Here is a 16,615-nt window from a genome sequence, read left to right as displayed (position 1 = left end):
CAGGACAAATTTCATGCCTAATAATATGAATTTGGTCAAAATCTCATGATTGGGGAGATCACAGGACCTAGTGTGTAAACTATTGTTGTTATACTAAATAGTTAGGCTTTCAAACTGCCTTTTGAATATTTGATTACACCCAGGGATTCTTATTGTGCTCAACCTTGTTCGGGTTATAAGTAACGGTGGGAGCTCAGCTGAGGCTGAATCATTATTTAGCTCACCTAGCCAAGGTCTAGGGAGCAGCACTGAAGAATGAATCAAATGTGAGAGCTGGTGGATGAGGAGGAGAGCTGTGAAATACTGACGTCTAGATAGGGCATGACTGTTGCACACATAGACGCCTAGCAGTTACGGTTTCTTGCACAAAACTTGCACAGTACTAAGCCAATCAAAATTCCAATTTGAATGTGACCAGGTACCACAGGCATTTTACCCCACGGGAGCAGCCATTAGAACCTAATGGTTCCTGAGAAAGGGATACTCTCCTTTGGGGACATGGCTGCTAGTAGGTAGTTATGCCACAGTGCATGCAAGGCCCTACTTATACACAGTTGGGAACCACTAACGGGAGTTGGCGTCATTAATAATAACAAAAATGTGAGGACTTGAAGTTGGGAGCACCAGGAGGAGGTTGAGAGGAGGAGTGGTAGATGTGGGTGATCAAATGCCATTACATAAAATGTGTGAAAATTTCAAAGAATAAACAAGAAAAAAAAGAAGTATTGCTTCTATTATGCTGAAGGATGGAGTGTGGAATTATTAATAAACATACAAAAATTTAATTGAGCAAAATGAAGAAACTCCAGAGATCTGTTTCATAACTCCCTCAGGTCAACAATGTATATCACATATTTAAAAGGTGTTAAAAAGGTGAATTTCATGTCAAATAGCATTGGTATGATAACATTTAAGAAGATGAAGGTGATAGAAGTTAGGGATTTGTTGTTGACCTTTCATTGTGGGGCTAGTTAGTGAGGGCTAATCATCCTGGAAATACAATTTCCTTCTTTAAAGATAGGGGCTGCACACATGCTGACTAGTTCTTTAGACTGTATCATTTTTAATATTATCATATAAGCTTACCCATTTATGAAGAAAGTAGCATTCCACTAACAAACAAGCAAAACTACTAACTGGTGGGACTGACAGCTAAACCCAGTGTGCAGGGTCTCAAGGCTTGTTTTATCCCCCATATTGCCAGGCCAGAACAACAGATTTAGATAAATTCTGCATATAATTCCAGCTCCAAGGGATCAGAGAGACCTGCATCTGGTTTCAACTGGCACCTGCTTTCCCATGTGCGTACACTCACAGAGACATACACATATAAACAAAATTAAATTAAAATACATATTTAAACAGGTAAAATCTTATTATGACCTAAAGTGGAGAAGTAGCTTGGCCCTTCTGAGATAGCTGTCAACAGTGATGAACATCAAGCTCAATATTTGGATAAAATAATAATTTTATGAGTATAGGATGAAGAAGTATGTACATGTTTCTAAAGTCAAAAGTATAAATTCATGCTTTCTAAATAATGCTTATGTCCACTGACAAATACTATTCTTAGTTTCTATCAGAAGTGCTTCTCTTTGGATACTGGCAAATACAAAGAGTCACAGCTGTTCAAAGTGCTGAGAATCAGTGTGCACTCACTTCTAAACAGGACATTTCTGTGCTCCGCCCCGACATCAGGGCTCAGGGAACACTCTAGTAGATGTGGATGGAAAGAATGCAAGAGCTGGATCAAAAGAAGGGTTATGAAATACTACCTTCTGGGCATGGCAGCCATTGGAAAATGTTCTCACAACAAATGAATTTGCCTACACTGGGCCTGCACAAGACTGGCCTGTCAATAGTCAGTCAATTACAGGGTCATACCCATCATTGTGAAATTACTGGCTATTTATAGATAGTAGGGGAGGGGTACATCATTGTCTTCAATTGTATCTCCACAGATGGGACTACCAGGCTATACTGGATAGTTCTATACTCATGGTGGATGGGTCCGGTTAAACTTGGAGGGTCACAAAACAAAAAGATGTGGATGTGGAAGAGACAAGAGACTTGTAGGCAAAGTTGGAATGACAGAGGTAGGAGGGGGAGATAGGAGGGTAGAGTAAGAGTGATCAGAATACACAGAATACACACACACACACACACACACACACACACACACACACACGAACGAGAGAGAGAGAGAGAGAGAGAGAGAGAGAGAGAGAGAGAGAGAGAGAGAGAGAGATGAAACTATTGAATAACGAATTTAATTGTAAAAAAATACAGGTATTAAGCGTACTGAAATAGATTCAGCAGTCCTGGCTCTGTAATATGCCATGAACTGGTGGATATTTTGAAACATTAAATCTCCCATCTAGCAAATGGGAAGGAGAGTTTCTATATTATAAATGTTAAGGACTAAAGAGAGTTTCTGTGCTGACAAACCAGGTCAGGACAGAGTAGTGTGGCCCCCAATTCAGGGTTCCTTGGGCTCAACCAGCACCAGCTGATGTAGGCATTTTCCAGCACTCTGCAGACTAAATGCACACATGTCCATGAGAGCATTCTATTTTTTACTTTTTATTTACATTTACATAAATTCGGTTTACACATAACATTTGCTTTAAATCTCACATTCTGTGCATTTCTCTACTGCAAACTACTCACAGCCCAGACAGCATTTGGAGCTAAAATGAAAGGCTTTGTAATAAATATTACCCTTTGTGTGTGCATGGAAAATGGTCCCTTTCTAGTTTTCCCTGAGGGCACACTATTTTGGCTTTATTGTGACACTTCACTGTGACACTGCAATGAGGGAAAGCCATGCTTTACATGTCATGGAGAGAAATGCCACAGAATGCTAACATATCTTCTCAAGGTTGCCAGAAATCATTTCCACTGGGCTGTGTTTTCCCATCTGCAGAGCTCTGAAATGTAAAGAAAATAAATGAGCTCTATTATCTATATTTTTCTAGCAGATGAGAAAGAAAGAGAAAAATACAGTCAGCTCTGCATTTATTGTTCTATTCAATCAAACTGTTGCTTTAAACACCCAGAGCCCCCCGGGAATTAACGCACCAAACACTTTAAACATCATAGTTTGGGGTTTTGATTCATGGGATCTGTATTTACCCATGAGAACTTTTGGGATTACATTCCTGAGAAAAGACTCTATTTACAAATTGAAATTCTAATTTGAGCTGCTATTACAATTGTGAGATATATACGTGAGTTAACTCACTCACATATACCTGAGTTAACTCACTCACACAAGCCACAAAGAGAGCATTCACAAGAAAATCACCAAAGGATGATTTCTATAAGTTAAATTCAGGCTCCAGAAAAAATGCAACACACTCGCAACTCCGGGTTTACCCTATGATTTTTAGTCTATTTTCAGTAGTAATCTATTTTCAGTGCAAGCCAGAAAATAATAAGCCAATTAAAATTTTAGATCCAGAAATGCACTTGTTTTGAGATCTCTCAGATGAATGAAACAGAAAAATAGGTGGAGATTATTAAACTCTGCATTCAACATTTTCATGGAAAATTCAGGGCAAGAATTCCTATGGACATCTTATAATTGGTTAGAACACCATAAATACATTGGAAAGGGCCAAGAAATATGGATCTGTATTAAGAGAGAGAGATAGAGGAGAGAGAGATTTGTATGTATGTGCATATGTATGTTCTTGCACATGCATCAGCACATATGTATTATAGCAAATATGTGTGGGTCAGCAATATCAACCCTTGTCTTCGAGCTTATTTGAGAGTCAGGGCCTCTTGCTTGCTACTGTACATGTGAGGCTAGTGGGCCCATGAATCTCCAAGGAATCTCTTTTCTCTGTCTCTCATTTCAACATAGGGACACTAAGATTATAGATGCTGTTGTGTTTGGTTTTACATGGGTAGCTTCTGCGATTTTTAACTCAGATATTCACATTGAAGGCAAGCACTTTACACATGGACCCATCTCCCCAGCATTGGGAGTGTATATGAAGAAAATTCAAATGACTCTACAAAGAGAATTTGATGACAAAGAAGTAAATATAGTGAGGTTAGTGAGGTTGCTACTCAAAGGTGAGTAACACATTTATAAACTAGTAATAAATGAGGCCATTTAGAATAGTACGGCAACATGAAAAATACCTAAGGACAGATCTAACAAAGAAGGTACAAAACTGCCATGAAACCAACTCCTTTTTGTGATTACATAAGATCTAAGTAAAGGAAAGTCTATAAAGTATTCATGAGCAAAAGATTCAGCACAGAAAGATCCTCTTTCCCTAAATTGTCCAGATCAATATAATCCCCATCAAAGCACCAAGAGAGTTCTAACAAGAACTGGAAAAATTAAATTACAGTTTACAGAAATAAAAATAACCAAGAAGAGCAACGACTTTTTGGAAAAAGTGCAAAAGACAAAATTGGAGAACTGATGGCCTTGGCTGCAAAGTCTTGTCATACAACTTGGTACTCTCTAGCTGTGGCCTTATCAATGCAAACACAAATGAAGACAGAGGGAGCCGTGTAGATGTTCCAATTGAGGGGAGAGAGACAGACCCACTCCATGGGTACCTTATCACGAAGGTATGTGTCACTGGGGAAATAGCTGTTTCTTCAATAGAGTAGGTGTTTATCTGAAACAAGCAAACAAACAAAACCCCAAACACCTGTCCATCACAATGTGTACTTGCTCCTCTTTAGTACAGCTTTTAATATTCAGTTTCTTTGTCCACCATCAATCACAAATCAAAAAATATTAGGTAAAATTTTGGAAATAAATAATTCATGTTTAAAACTGTGCTATTCTTATGCAGGATAAAATTTGGTACTATCCTGCTCTGACTGTGGCTTAGAGTACCATGTACACTAAGCCACATCCCTTAGACATTCAGTCACCTTCTTGGTTATTAAAACAAACTACTGAGGAACCAGTAGTTTGTGCCAGTGCTACAGTGTTCCATGCTTTACATAATGGCAATAGTTACCTTCAATGTGTGAATGGTAAAGAGGCATTTCTCTAAAGGAAAAATAGGGAATCTCTTAACTGAGGAAAATACAGCTCAAACTATGTTGATGTTCTCCATGGCTTATGGATATTGGTGGATTACAATACCAAAATAATTCTGGAAGGGTTATGGGTTTAAAACTTATACTGTAAAAAGTGTGAGGTAACGTTTTCATAGCCTTAGGGGAAGCAACATTTTGACAACCAGTTAAAATGCAAATTTAAAGATCAAAACTAGTAAATTATATCACATTTAAATATAAAACTTCTGATATCAGAAGGTACTAGTTAGGATTTAGACCAACCCTGGGTCTCAACCAGTTTCCATGGTGCACTCTGGTGGGAACGATCCAATGAGATCAGCTCTCTTTGCCCATCCTACCATACATTACATTTCTCAGAAGACTTTACAAAAGACAAGAATGAAGAAAACCACAGAGCATGGGAAGGTATTTGAAACATGCGTCTTATAAAGTATATAAATAATTCTCACCAATAAGAAAAGACAGGCTAGCAATTTAAAAAAAAATAGGCAATAGCTCAGCACATACATTGGGGACTGGGATGGTCAAGTGCTTAGAGTGCTTACTGCGCTCCAAGAGGAGGTGAGTTCAGTTCCTTGAAGCTGGAAATATATGAAGTTTTAAGCGTCCCAGTATTGGTGCTGTGATTTAATAAACAGACAAGACTTAAACCAGTGAACGAAGACAGCCAATCATGGAAGACCCAGGAAGCTTTCCAAATGTCAGGCTTCCTGTGAAGCCTAGAAATAAAGCCAACTGACAAAACCTATTTGGCTTACAATTATAAACCTCAACTTTTTCTTAAAGGACAAAAAACAATTACGTTGAGCTACTGGTGGAGAACTTTTTTTTTTTTTTTTTGATCCAAGAAAAGAAAGTAATTTTTCATGGACTCAGAACAGAGCTCAGCATGACTACAGGGAGGTTTGTTTTGCAAATATTTCTATGTGCTATCAGTGTGTACATCAGTCTGATTATCCAGTGCAAATTATCCAAAGTGAGAAACTATGTATGAGTCTATTTGCATTCCACACCACAATTATAAAACAAATCCATTCTATACTTAGAACAATAACCAGTAATTAGTACAGTTGATTTCTGAGGCTTTTGTATAATTCTTGGAAAAAACACAACTCAACAATTTCCAACAATATTAAGGCATATGGGCAGTACTGTAGCTCAGCTTATAGTCATAAGAGGATACTTAATAATATATATAGAGAGATACTAATAAAGATATAGCATTGAATGAAATTGAAAAAAAAATCTCTCTTCCTAGAGTTTTTATTAGAGAGAAATAAAATTTTCCAGTTAAGTTTTCTACACTGGATACATAGTATGTGTAAAGATAAATACTTTGGAAAAATGTTCAATAAAGGAAGAACCATAAACTTATGGATTTAAATAGTATGTCAGCTTCATGTTACTGCAACAAAAAGTCTGTTATAATCAGCTTAGGAGAGAAAATTTCAATGTGATTCATGGTTGTGGAGGTTTCACCATGAGAAGCTGGTACCATTGCCTACATTGCAGTAGCAAAATATACCACAATTTTTTACTTTTTAGATGGATGCAAGTGGAGGATATGGACAGTGCCACACAACCCCCTTCAGAGTACATCCTAATGTCACTTCCACCTTCTAAAGGAGTCAGGCTTTGCACCAAGCCTTTAACATTGGAGTCATTGAAAGATGTCCCAGATCAAATCTCTACCATATTGGGAAGTCAAGAAAATCTCCATTAAGAAAATTCAATTTTCCTGAGGACCTAAGGAGCTGAAGGTGTTTGCAGCCCTATAGGAGGAACAGCAATATGAACTAGCCAGTAACCTCAGATCTCCCAGGGACTTAACCATCAACCAAAGAGCACACATGGTGGGACTCATGACTCTAGCTGCATATGCAGCAGAGGATAGCCTAGTCAGACATCAATGGGAGCAGATGCCCTTTGTCCTATGAAGGCTCTATGCCCCAGTGTGGGGGAATGCCAGGGCCAGGACACAGGAGCGGGTGGGTTGGTGAGCAGTGGGAGGAGGAAGGGGGTAGGGGTAGGGGGGTTTTCGGAGGGGAAACCAGGAAAGGGTATAACACTTGAAATATAAATAAAGAAAATATCCACAAAAAAAAAAAAACCAAAAACCAAAACCAAAACAAAAAGAAAATTCAATTTTCCCACTTAACTAGAGGAAAATCATGTCTGGTACTACAACCCTAGCCAACTACCCAGGGCTAGTAAAATCGTGGATATTAGAAGAGAACTTAGAACTACCACTTTACTAAAACATCATAATCCCTAACTACATTCAACATATTTATCTTTTTTTCTAATTGGATATTTTATTTATTTACATTTCAAATGTTATCCCCTTTCCTGTGTCCTTGATGACAAACTTGTCTTTATATCCACAGATAAGATACCTCACCTCTCATCAAGGACACCCAGAACTATCAGGGACTATGACAGAAGAACACAACCAAAATGCAACACCAATATATATGAACTACAATATAATCCATATCTCAGCAAGTAAGGCTTGGGGATCATTTCAGAAGAGTAAGTGGAAAGACTGTAAGAGATAGAAGATCAGGGAATTTGCTGTGAGACCTTGTCCTAAAAATTGCAGAAGCTCCATTCATAAAGTCTTACCCACAAGACTGCACAAAAATGAGCTGAGCAAGGAGGACACCAGTAGTTGTCCAACATGGAAAAGTATTTATTACAGTAGGAAGGTCAAAAGGCCTCAGCCCAATACAAAGAGCTACAACTACAGAATGATGAGAGAGGGAGAAATCATCTTTCCTATGGAAGAGTACATCAGTTCGTTATTCAATACCAATGGTCAGTCCTGAAACATAAATACAAGTAACATACATACTGAGCATATCATATTTATATATTTAGGAATATACTCATCCTACTCAATGACACACATATATGTACATAACAACAATTAATGAAAAAAGAGGCCATGCATTTGAAAAGGGCAAAGAGGTGTACTGGAGGGTTTGGGTTTGGAGGGAAGAAAGATAATGGGTAAGCCATACTATTATACATATTACAACTTTAAAAAACAATTACAAAAGAACGTGTGTGTGTGTGTGTGTGTGTGTGTGTGTGTGTGTATTTGGGGGTAGGCCATGAGTTTCCATTCCAAGATGAGGAGCTATTGATAGCTGATGGCTTCTAGTGGATGGAAAGTCAGTTTTCTTTTAGGGTATGACCCTTGGTAAGTCATCCACTCCAGTGGATAGAACCATGTCCATGAGCATAAAAGCAGGAAATAGTAGAGTTGGTTTATTTATAAAAAGAAAAAAAGATGAAAAAGACATGAATTTGGGAGGTGACAGGGAAGTAGCAGGTAGATTTGGGAGGAGTTAGGGGAAGGAGTGGAGTCAGAGTTATGACTATAGTACATTGCAACAGTTCTTGAAATGTTTGTAGAGTCTTCCCTTACAAGGACAATTGTTCTTTAAGCAGACTGTCATAGATTCTCCTGGTAACAGGTGAAGGAAACAATAGCCATGAAGCCATAATTGTGAGAAGGACTTCCCTCACAGGAAATCACTGTACTTGGTTTCTGAGAAGTCCCTCAGGCATACAAACTTGGCAAGGGATAACAGATTTTTACAGGGTGGTTTTAATGGCCTGTGTATCTATTCCAGGAATGATCATATCTCTCTTCTCTCTTCTGTTGTTTGAAGTGGCAGTTCTAGATTTTCTACATTAGAGTGTGGTGTTGCTTTTCTAGCCTTCCAAGAGCCAATCTGTCAGCATGCTGGTACCATCCCCCCAGGCTCCTTGACAGGGTACTAAATCCTATAACATAAGAGATGGCTTCCACACCAACTTCTTATCCAAGTTGATGTTCCATACCTTTGATCCAGCACCCCTGGGATCCAGCCCATATGTACTCCTCCAGCTCCTGCCATGAATAGTAGCTACATCCTGCAGCTCACTTGGCATAAAGGCCCTTTCCACTCTTAGCAGGTCAGATGATTTTGTATATTAACCTTGTTTTTTGTCCAGGATGCAAAGAGGAAAGATAGAATTATACACTCTCTTATAAAAAAATATTTGTATCATCTTCAGTGTGGTACAAGGAGAGGGGGGTTTCATGAGATTGGGGAGCTAAGACACTCTTTGGATATGATATTTCTGAGTGTATCCTATTTCCATAGCCAGTAAACATGTCAACATGCTCCAGATTGTGTAGCCCTCAAATCTTGCTTCTCAGTCATGCTGATATTACAGGTACAAACCTTAGACCAGTCTTCACTACTTTCTGTATCCACATATACTCTCACAGTAATGTGAGTTGGCTCCCTCTTCCAAATATGTTCAGAATTTTCCATGACCCTGTAGGTACCATCATATTTCAAGTCACCCACCATTTCTTATTGGTATTATTAGTAAACTTCTACTCCTCTAAACTCTACATGCTTCTAAACACATGATTCTACACAGACCAGGATAATGTTACTAACATTACACCATCTCTCAAAACATTACAGAATCTTCATATCTCAGTAGAGTCAGAAGTCCTAAAATTGCATATAACTCTCAGCACAATCTGAACCCATTGTTTTTCTGAGTTTCCTATTACTTCCTCTTGTTTCCTAGTCTACTCCTTGTACATGGGCCTCCGATCTTTTAGATTTGCACTTCCTCTTCCCCTGACTAAAATTGTGGGTACTGTCTTTCTGTATTTTTCCCTTACCCACTTAAATTTTTTGCTCTATTTCAATAATAAACTTTACCCAGGTGGATACCCTATGAGCTCCAACCAAGACTGCCCTGTAAGACACTGGTAAAATAGTTGCACAAATGTTAGGGCAGTAACAAATTACATTTTAATTAGATTTAAGACCTCCTCCATACTTCACACCATCAAAGCATCAAGAGCCTATGTCAAGATAGCTCATCGGCTTTAGGGAAGAAGCTACTATTATTATTCTACCAAATAGACAAAATATTAAACCATTCTTGATGACTTATTGTTAAACCCATAGATTAGTGCGCATTTCCACCCTCTTTAGGGATGCTTCTTCTTCTTGCAGTTGATGGTAAATAACATTGATCATACAACTGGTTAATCTTCAGAGAATAAGAGACTATAGAATGCTTAGCTCTAAATAGGACCTCTATATCAAACCCTTTATCCCAAGGCTCAGATATTATATTAGAAGAAGAGCTGGGAAGATTTTAAGAGACAGAGATGATGGATGACAACAAAGAAACAGTGTTTTAAAGATACAACAGGACATATCCACATATGTACTCACAACAATTATGACAGCATGCATAAAACTTGGCAAACCCAAGCCAGAAAGAAAATCATGGCATGGTGGTGAAGAGATATGTGTTTCACACATATGTGTTTTACTCTTTGTTGTAGAGATATTTTTCATCTGAAAGCTACTAGGATAAAGAAGAAAATCAGTTTACTTTAAGGTTATGACCCCTTAGTAGATTGACCAGAGCAGGCCCCAAATTCAAGAGCATTTGGGAAGCAACAATTGAATCTAGTGGGGTAAAACAAAACCAAAATGGAACAGGACAGAACACAAAGTTGAATGGACCTTGGAGGAGTTGAAGTGAATGAGATCAAACTACATTGTAGGGAACTCTCAAATGAATCAATAAAATATTATCTTAAAATATTCAAATCATGAAAAGAATCACATTAAAAGTTCCCATGTGTGTCTGGGAGGCGGGTACTACCTCACGATTGAGATGGTCCCAGTTCTACACAAAGCAAAAGTCAACATGCTCTAAACAGCTTATCAGTTGTTGACTTCTGCTTGGTGAAGGAGGGGTAACTCCAGAAACACTTAAATTCAATGGAGCTAATATAGAGGGCTTCAAGCGTAGGGAGCATTATAGTTGCATTGATCAGAATAGAGCAAAGACGACCTTCTGCTCTCCAGAGAGAACACTAGGACCAGAAAGGAATAGGGATTTAAAATGTGAGGTGGAGGGAAAAGAAGGGGCAATTTAGCCAGTGTGCACATGCATGTGTATGACACAGTAAGCCCAAGGCTGGCAGAAACAAAGTCACAGCAGCCTAGGGAGTGAAAATAAAGCAGAACAAGCTGTACCCATAAAGGTGAACTTCTTCCACTAATTTGTGTAATTTAGAAACTAAGACAAAGTATTTTTCCAATATTACATGGCTACAACACACCTGTAACAGAAATACCAATTTATTTGCTACATTTATTTTCAGATGTAGAAATTTGATCCACAAATCTGTCCTTCCCTCATTATTCCTGAACCAAAAATTTGGAACCTAGAGAAATACACAATATATTTTTAAAGGAAAGTTTCCCATTTGTAATACCCCCATATATTCTCATATCACCAAGGCTCATTTTAAGTCATTTTACAAAACTCTCCATTACACCTGAGTGGAATTTCAAAGGAGGAATGTACAATGAAACAGGTGAGTGCTCACTCAGGAGGGATTACTCTCTCTGATACACTGCTATAAATATGCAGATAGAATTGTGGGCATGTGTACATATATGCTCACATGCCAAACTGTGAGATATGTTAGCAGCCAAGTATCCTACTAAATCAGAAACAACGTGCTTCTAGAGACTGTCTCCAAACCCAGTTTTATAAGTTGTTCCTATCGTCCTAGCACTTTTGTGGCTGAAGTAGGGGGTGTTGTCCCAAGTCAGAGACCAGTTGGGACAAAATAGGGAACTCCTACTCATCCTGGGATAGACAGTAAGACTCTGTCTAGAAAACCCAAACAAATATGTAAATAACAAATGGATTGAAAAGATAAAGACAAGGGCGGAGGGAGGGTATAGGAAACATTTGGGATAGCATTTGAAATGTAGATGAAGAAAATATCTAATAAAAAATAAATTAAAAAAATAAAGACTGTCTATGACTAAGATGGACTGCAATAAAAATGATGTCTGTATGTGATATCTGTACGTGTCATTTGCTGCTACTGCTTTTTTGGTGTCTGGACTTAACTTTACATCCTGAACATGAGCTGTTGGAGCAATCGCTCTTTGAATACTTCCTTCCTTTTCTGGAGACCCAAAGCATACCAACACAAGGTATACTGGTGTCTACCTCCTTTTCTGGTCTCAGTACTCAGGGTGTACCTTACCATTTCTACTCATCAGTGTCAGTAATAGAAACCATTTTGATACTAGTTATTTTTCCATAAGAAGACCATTTTTTAGCTTATATTTTCATTTTGATCATTATATAGCTGCTTTTCCCTGCTATTGTCTCAAGTGTACTCCAAGGCTCATATAAAATGTGAAATTCATGTAAAATGTGGGAAAGTGGGACCTGTAAGAGGTAACTGGGACCAGGCTCTCTGTCCCTAGGTAGAGTAGAGAACATTAGCCCAGGAGTGACAGTTACTTTTGTCTTTCTTGGGATAACTTCTGCCCAAGTATGATGGAGTACCTGGTTACTGCTGTACTGATGTAACCCCTAGCTATTAAATTTCCTTATGTTCATAATAAATGTATTTATTATTCACTCAAGTTTTCAGTCTTCTGTTACAGCAGCAAAGCAAGGGGCTGAGACACCACAAGGAATACTGCAACTAGTTCCCCATCTGGCTGAAGCTTATTTGTCTACATAGTATGGGTAGCAGCACCCACGTTACAGTGCCCAGGATCCAGTGAAACATGGTGTGTAGATGCACCTTCATAGTTCTGGAGACACGGTGGGCAAGGGCAGAGCTCCACATTCTCATTATACCCTCTGACTTACACAGTCACTGTGTATACTTTTGAAAGCTAGTCTGTAAATAACTGTTTATGAAGATACTTAAATCTCAAAATAGGGATGATGAGATTAGAACGTTCACAGCCTTGGTCTACTAGCCTACCCAGAAGCTGCTCTGCACCTGTTTTAGATAAGGCAATGAGCTGAACATCAAGTTTTAAGTCATAAAAAGCACAAAATTACAAAAGGCAAACAAAGCTCTTAGAGAGCAAATAGTTCTTAAAAATCTTATTTATTTTATTTTCTGTATGTGCATATGAATGCATATGCCATGACTCATGTATAGAAGTCAGTTCTCCCCTTCCACTATAGAACTTGGGGATTGAATGGAGGTTGTCAGGCTTGGAAGCATTTATCTTTAGCCACTGAGCCTTTCTCTGGACATACTATTTACATAATTCTCTTAAACATTGGAACTACTATGTCACACGTGGCCAGAAGAACTATATCAGCAATGGCAAGAACTGTGCTTCACAGGAACTCAAGAGACCACCTCTGTTTTTAATCTAGCCTTTCTCTTTGACCAGCTTTCAAGCATCCAAACACATATAAGCCGAGGAACAGGCTGATGGGAACATGTGCCTTTCAGTCTAACTTAGCACATAACTAAGGAAGGCCTGCTCTGGGTTTTGACTTATAAACTTGTCACACTCTGGAAAGATTAGGTTGCTTATGCCACCATGTTCCTTGCAGCAGCCAGTTTTATCAGAATCCCAAACCACTACTATGTCTCATAGTATTTTCTGGAGATTCTCAGAATCTATTTATTCAGAGTTCTTATTAGTACCTAGTACATGACAGACACTATTCTGGATGTGGTAGATATTATCAATGAGGTAAGAGATGACAATTCCCACTGACACAAAACAAATGTCATAAAAATAGATTAGAACTAAACACAGCTAGACTGCAGGTCAGAAGGTACCTTTTTTTCCACAAAGGAAAAAAAATGGAGAAAGCTGCGGAGTGAGGGTTTGTAATTGCAAAGGTTGACTCAGGAACAGCCTTGCTAGCAAGGAGACAGAGTTAAAAAGCTGGAGTAAGTGAGGGAGGGATCCACATAGCCAAGTGGGAAACAACGTTCCAGGCATGAGGGTGGGGTGAACACATAATAGCCTGACACAGTGGCAAGCATCAACAGGGCTACCAGGAATGCCAGGAATACAAGTGCAGGGAGAATGGCCAGAGCAGAGACTAGACACAGTTCTGCAGAGATTGGATACATGATAAGAAGAGATGGATCAAGGAAGAATTCATACATTTCATTCTTCCCCCTTTATGAACATTAAAAATGCTAAAAGAATACCTGATTTGTGATATAAGATCTGCTTACAAGTTTGGATATGAAGTAATCTCCCAGGGAACTCATTTTGGAGATGACTGTGCAGGTGAAGTTCAAAGAAGGGAGAGATGGAGATGGAGATTCATTGTTCATGCCAATATACATCAAGTGCTGAGAACATTAGAGAAGCATGGATATAGAGAAATAAAGGTGTACCCTGAGGAGTCTGGCATCAAGGCCAGTGTAGTGGTAGAAGGAAATCAAAGTGGCTGCCAAGTTAGAAGAACATGTGTTTTTGAGAGTGGCTGTAGGAGACTGGCCTTCCTGCTCTTATTTTAAGCTCAGTGACCCTCCCACACACAGACCTCTGGCTATGTTGTGGTGTCATCATGCAAAGAGGGCTGAGAAACCTTGGAGGGCTTGTGGGGATCTCTGTAGCTATTGTGACTCCTAAGCTGTAAAGAATGTATTTTAGAGAAGACTGGGCACTCTGAGGAATCTGCAAGGCTTACTTAATTGTTCTCACAGATCAACCTGGAAGAACAGTTGGCTCCATGGTTGCCACATCAGGAAAGCTCAGAGTGGCCTAAGCCTTTGACTTCCAAGTACTCAAAGGTCCTGCTGTTCGTAAGCCCTCTCTCCTTAGATCTCCTTAGGACTGGTGATATTTATTTCTGTCTCAGTTTTGTCTTCTCTTGACTGAAAATGACCAAATCAGGCCATAGTAGATACTAACAAGAACAAAAGAAATTCACTTTTACATTTGGCATTTCAATATATTACTTGATAGATAGAATACATAACTGGCTGGCTTGCAATTGAGGGGTCAGTGGAAGCATTCATGACTTTGAAGGAGGCATGACTATATTAAAAATGGTATCTGTCTTCATGACAATTTAATAAAGTTTTCTTTAAAAATAAGGGAATGTACAGGTCAATGGAGAGACCTGAAGAATTTGGAGAAATGGGAATGGCTGGCACTCTTTTAAATTAAACAAAATTTGAGACTTTTATACATATTTACATTACCTCCAGCCCCTTTCTCTGTCCAAACCCCCCCTTCTTAAATTCATGACTTCTTTTAAAATGTATATATGTGTGTGTGTGTGTGTGTGTGTGTGTGTGTGTGTGTGTGTGTGTGTGTGTATGTGTGTATGTAAACCACTTGACATTGGATAACCTATCAGGGAGCTTGTTTTAGAGAAGACTGGTTCTCCCCCTCCTAGCAACCATTAAAAGTCTAGCTCCTCTTCTAGGGGTAGGGTCTTGGTTAATTTCTCCTACTCATGTTGGCACTTTTAAGACAGTTATAAAGAAGTAGCAGGCTAAATATAAATGCTTCATACAATATATCCTTTAACATGATTTATTCTACAAGAAAAATAAATATAGAGGTTAATGATGTAAGGGTATTTTATTTCTAAAGTACTATGGGGATACAAAGAAGAATGAAATAAATTCTCTATACTAAACAAAGTACATGTTATATAAAAAGACAAAATTATATCTGATTGATTAGATTTTTATTTAATTTGTTCCCTTCTTCTTCTTTCCAACCTAACGGTAAATTTGAAGGCTGAGAATTCGCTTCCTCTTGATTGAGTAGACAAATGGAAGAGTAGATAACTAAATGTCAGTGTTGTCAACGTAGCTGGTGTTGTAAAGGAGAGAAGTTCAGAAGCTTTGGAAAAACAAGGAAGAAAATATTCGTCTGTCTAGGAGGTCATGGGACCCTTGAGAGATGCTGTGACTCCTAAACTGTAAAGAATGAGCACATTTTCCACATAGGAAAACTAAAAGAGGAGAATTTGGACAGCCAGAGCCTATAACAAAACTGAGATACAAAAGATTGTCTTATTTTGTATTTCACAGAAATACTTGCATTCAGTGTTTTTTGTAGTGTTGCTCACTACAAAATTAGACTCTAACTAATTAAATTAGAATCTCAAAAATAGACAAAAAATATAAATATCATTACCTCTGTTTTCATTCATTTCCCTGCAAAATGTATCTATAATAGCAAAAGAGGAAACAGAATGAAGAGTAGAGTTTTCTTAGAAGGAAGTATGGGGATGATATTGCAATAAAAAATTGGGGGACAATCTCTGGATGGTCCATCCTTTCGTCTCAGCTCTAAATTTGTCTCTGTAACTCCTTCAATGGGTGTTTCGTTCCCAACTCTAAGGAGGGGTGAAGTGTCCACACTTTGGTCTTCGTTCTTCTTGAGTTTCATGTGTTTTGCAAATTTATCTTGGGTATTCTAAGTTTCTGGGCTAATATCCACCCAGAGATCCATCCCATAATGAGCCACCAAATGCAGACACTATTGTATACGCCAGCAAGATTTTGTTGAAAGGATCCTGATATAGCTGTCTCTTGTGAGGCTATGCCAGTGCCTGGCAAACACAGAAGTGGATGCTCACAGCCATTGGATGGAACACAGGGTCCCCAATAGAGGAGCTAGTGAAAGTACCCAAGGAACTAAAGGGATCTGCAATACTATAGGTCGAACAACAATATGAACTAACC

General features: G+C 38.6%; 1 protein-coding gene across 24 annotated transcripts in view; it reads right to left on the bottom strand.

Annotated features, from left to right (window-relative positions):
* Nucleotides 1-16,615, bottom strand: part of St18 (suppression of tumorigenicity 18) — a 373,710-nt gene that overhangs the window by 67,864 nt on the left and 289,231 nt on the right. For 6 of the 24 annotated variants that reach the window (XM_030253958.1, XM_030253959.1, XM_030253957.1 and 3 more), the window contains one exon: nt 2,722-2,930. The exons of 17 other annotated variants lie outside the window; for them this stretch is intronic. In XM_030253958.1, coding sequence (XP_030109818.1) covers nt 2,722-2,828 — 107 coding nt within the window. In that variant the 5' untranslated portion in view covers nt 2,829-2,930. The remainder of the gene's footprint in view (nt 1-2,721; nt 2,931-16,615) is intronic. One more of the 24 variants, XM_030253966.1, reaches the window with a different exon arrangement.

The sequence above is a fragment of the Mus musculus genome, chromosome 1 (genome assembly GCF_000001635.26).
Source record: "Mus musculus strain C57BL/6J chromosome 1, GRCm38.p6 C57BL/6J".
Classification (NCBI taxonomy): domain Eukaryota; kingdom Metazoa; phylum Chordata; class Mammalia; order Rodentia; family Muridae; genus Mus; species Mus musculus.
Note: the sequence above shows the minus strand (reverse complement) of the source record. Positions and strands in the feature narration are given on the sequence as shown.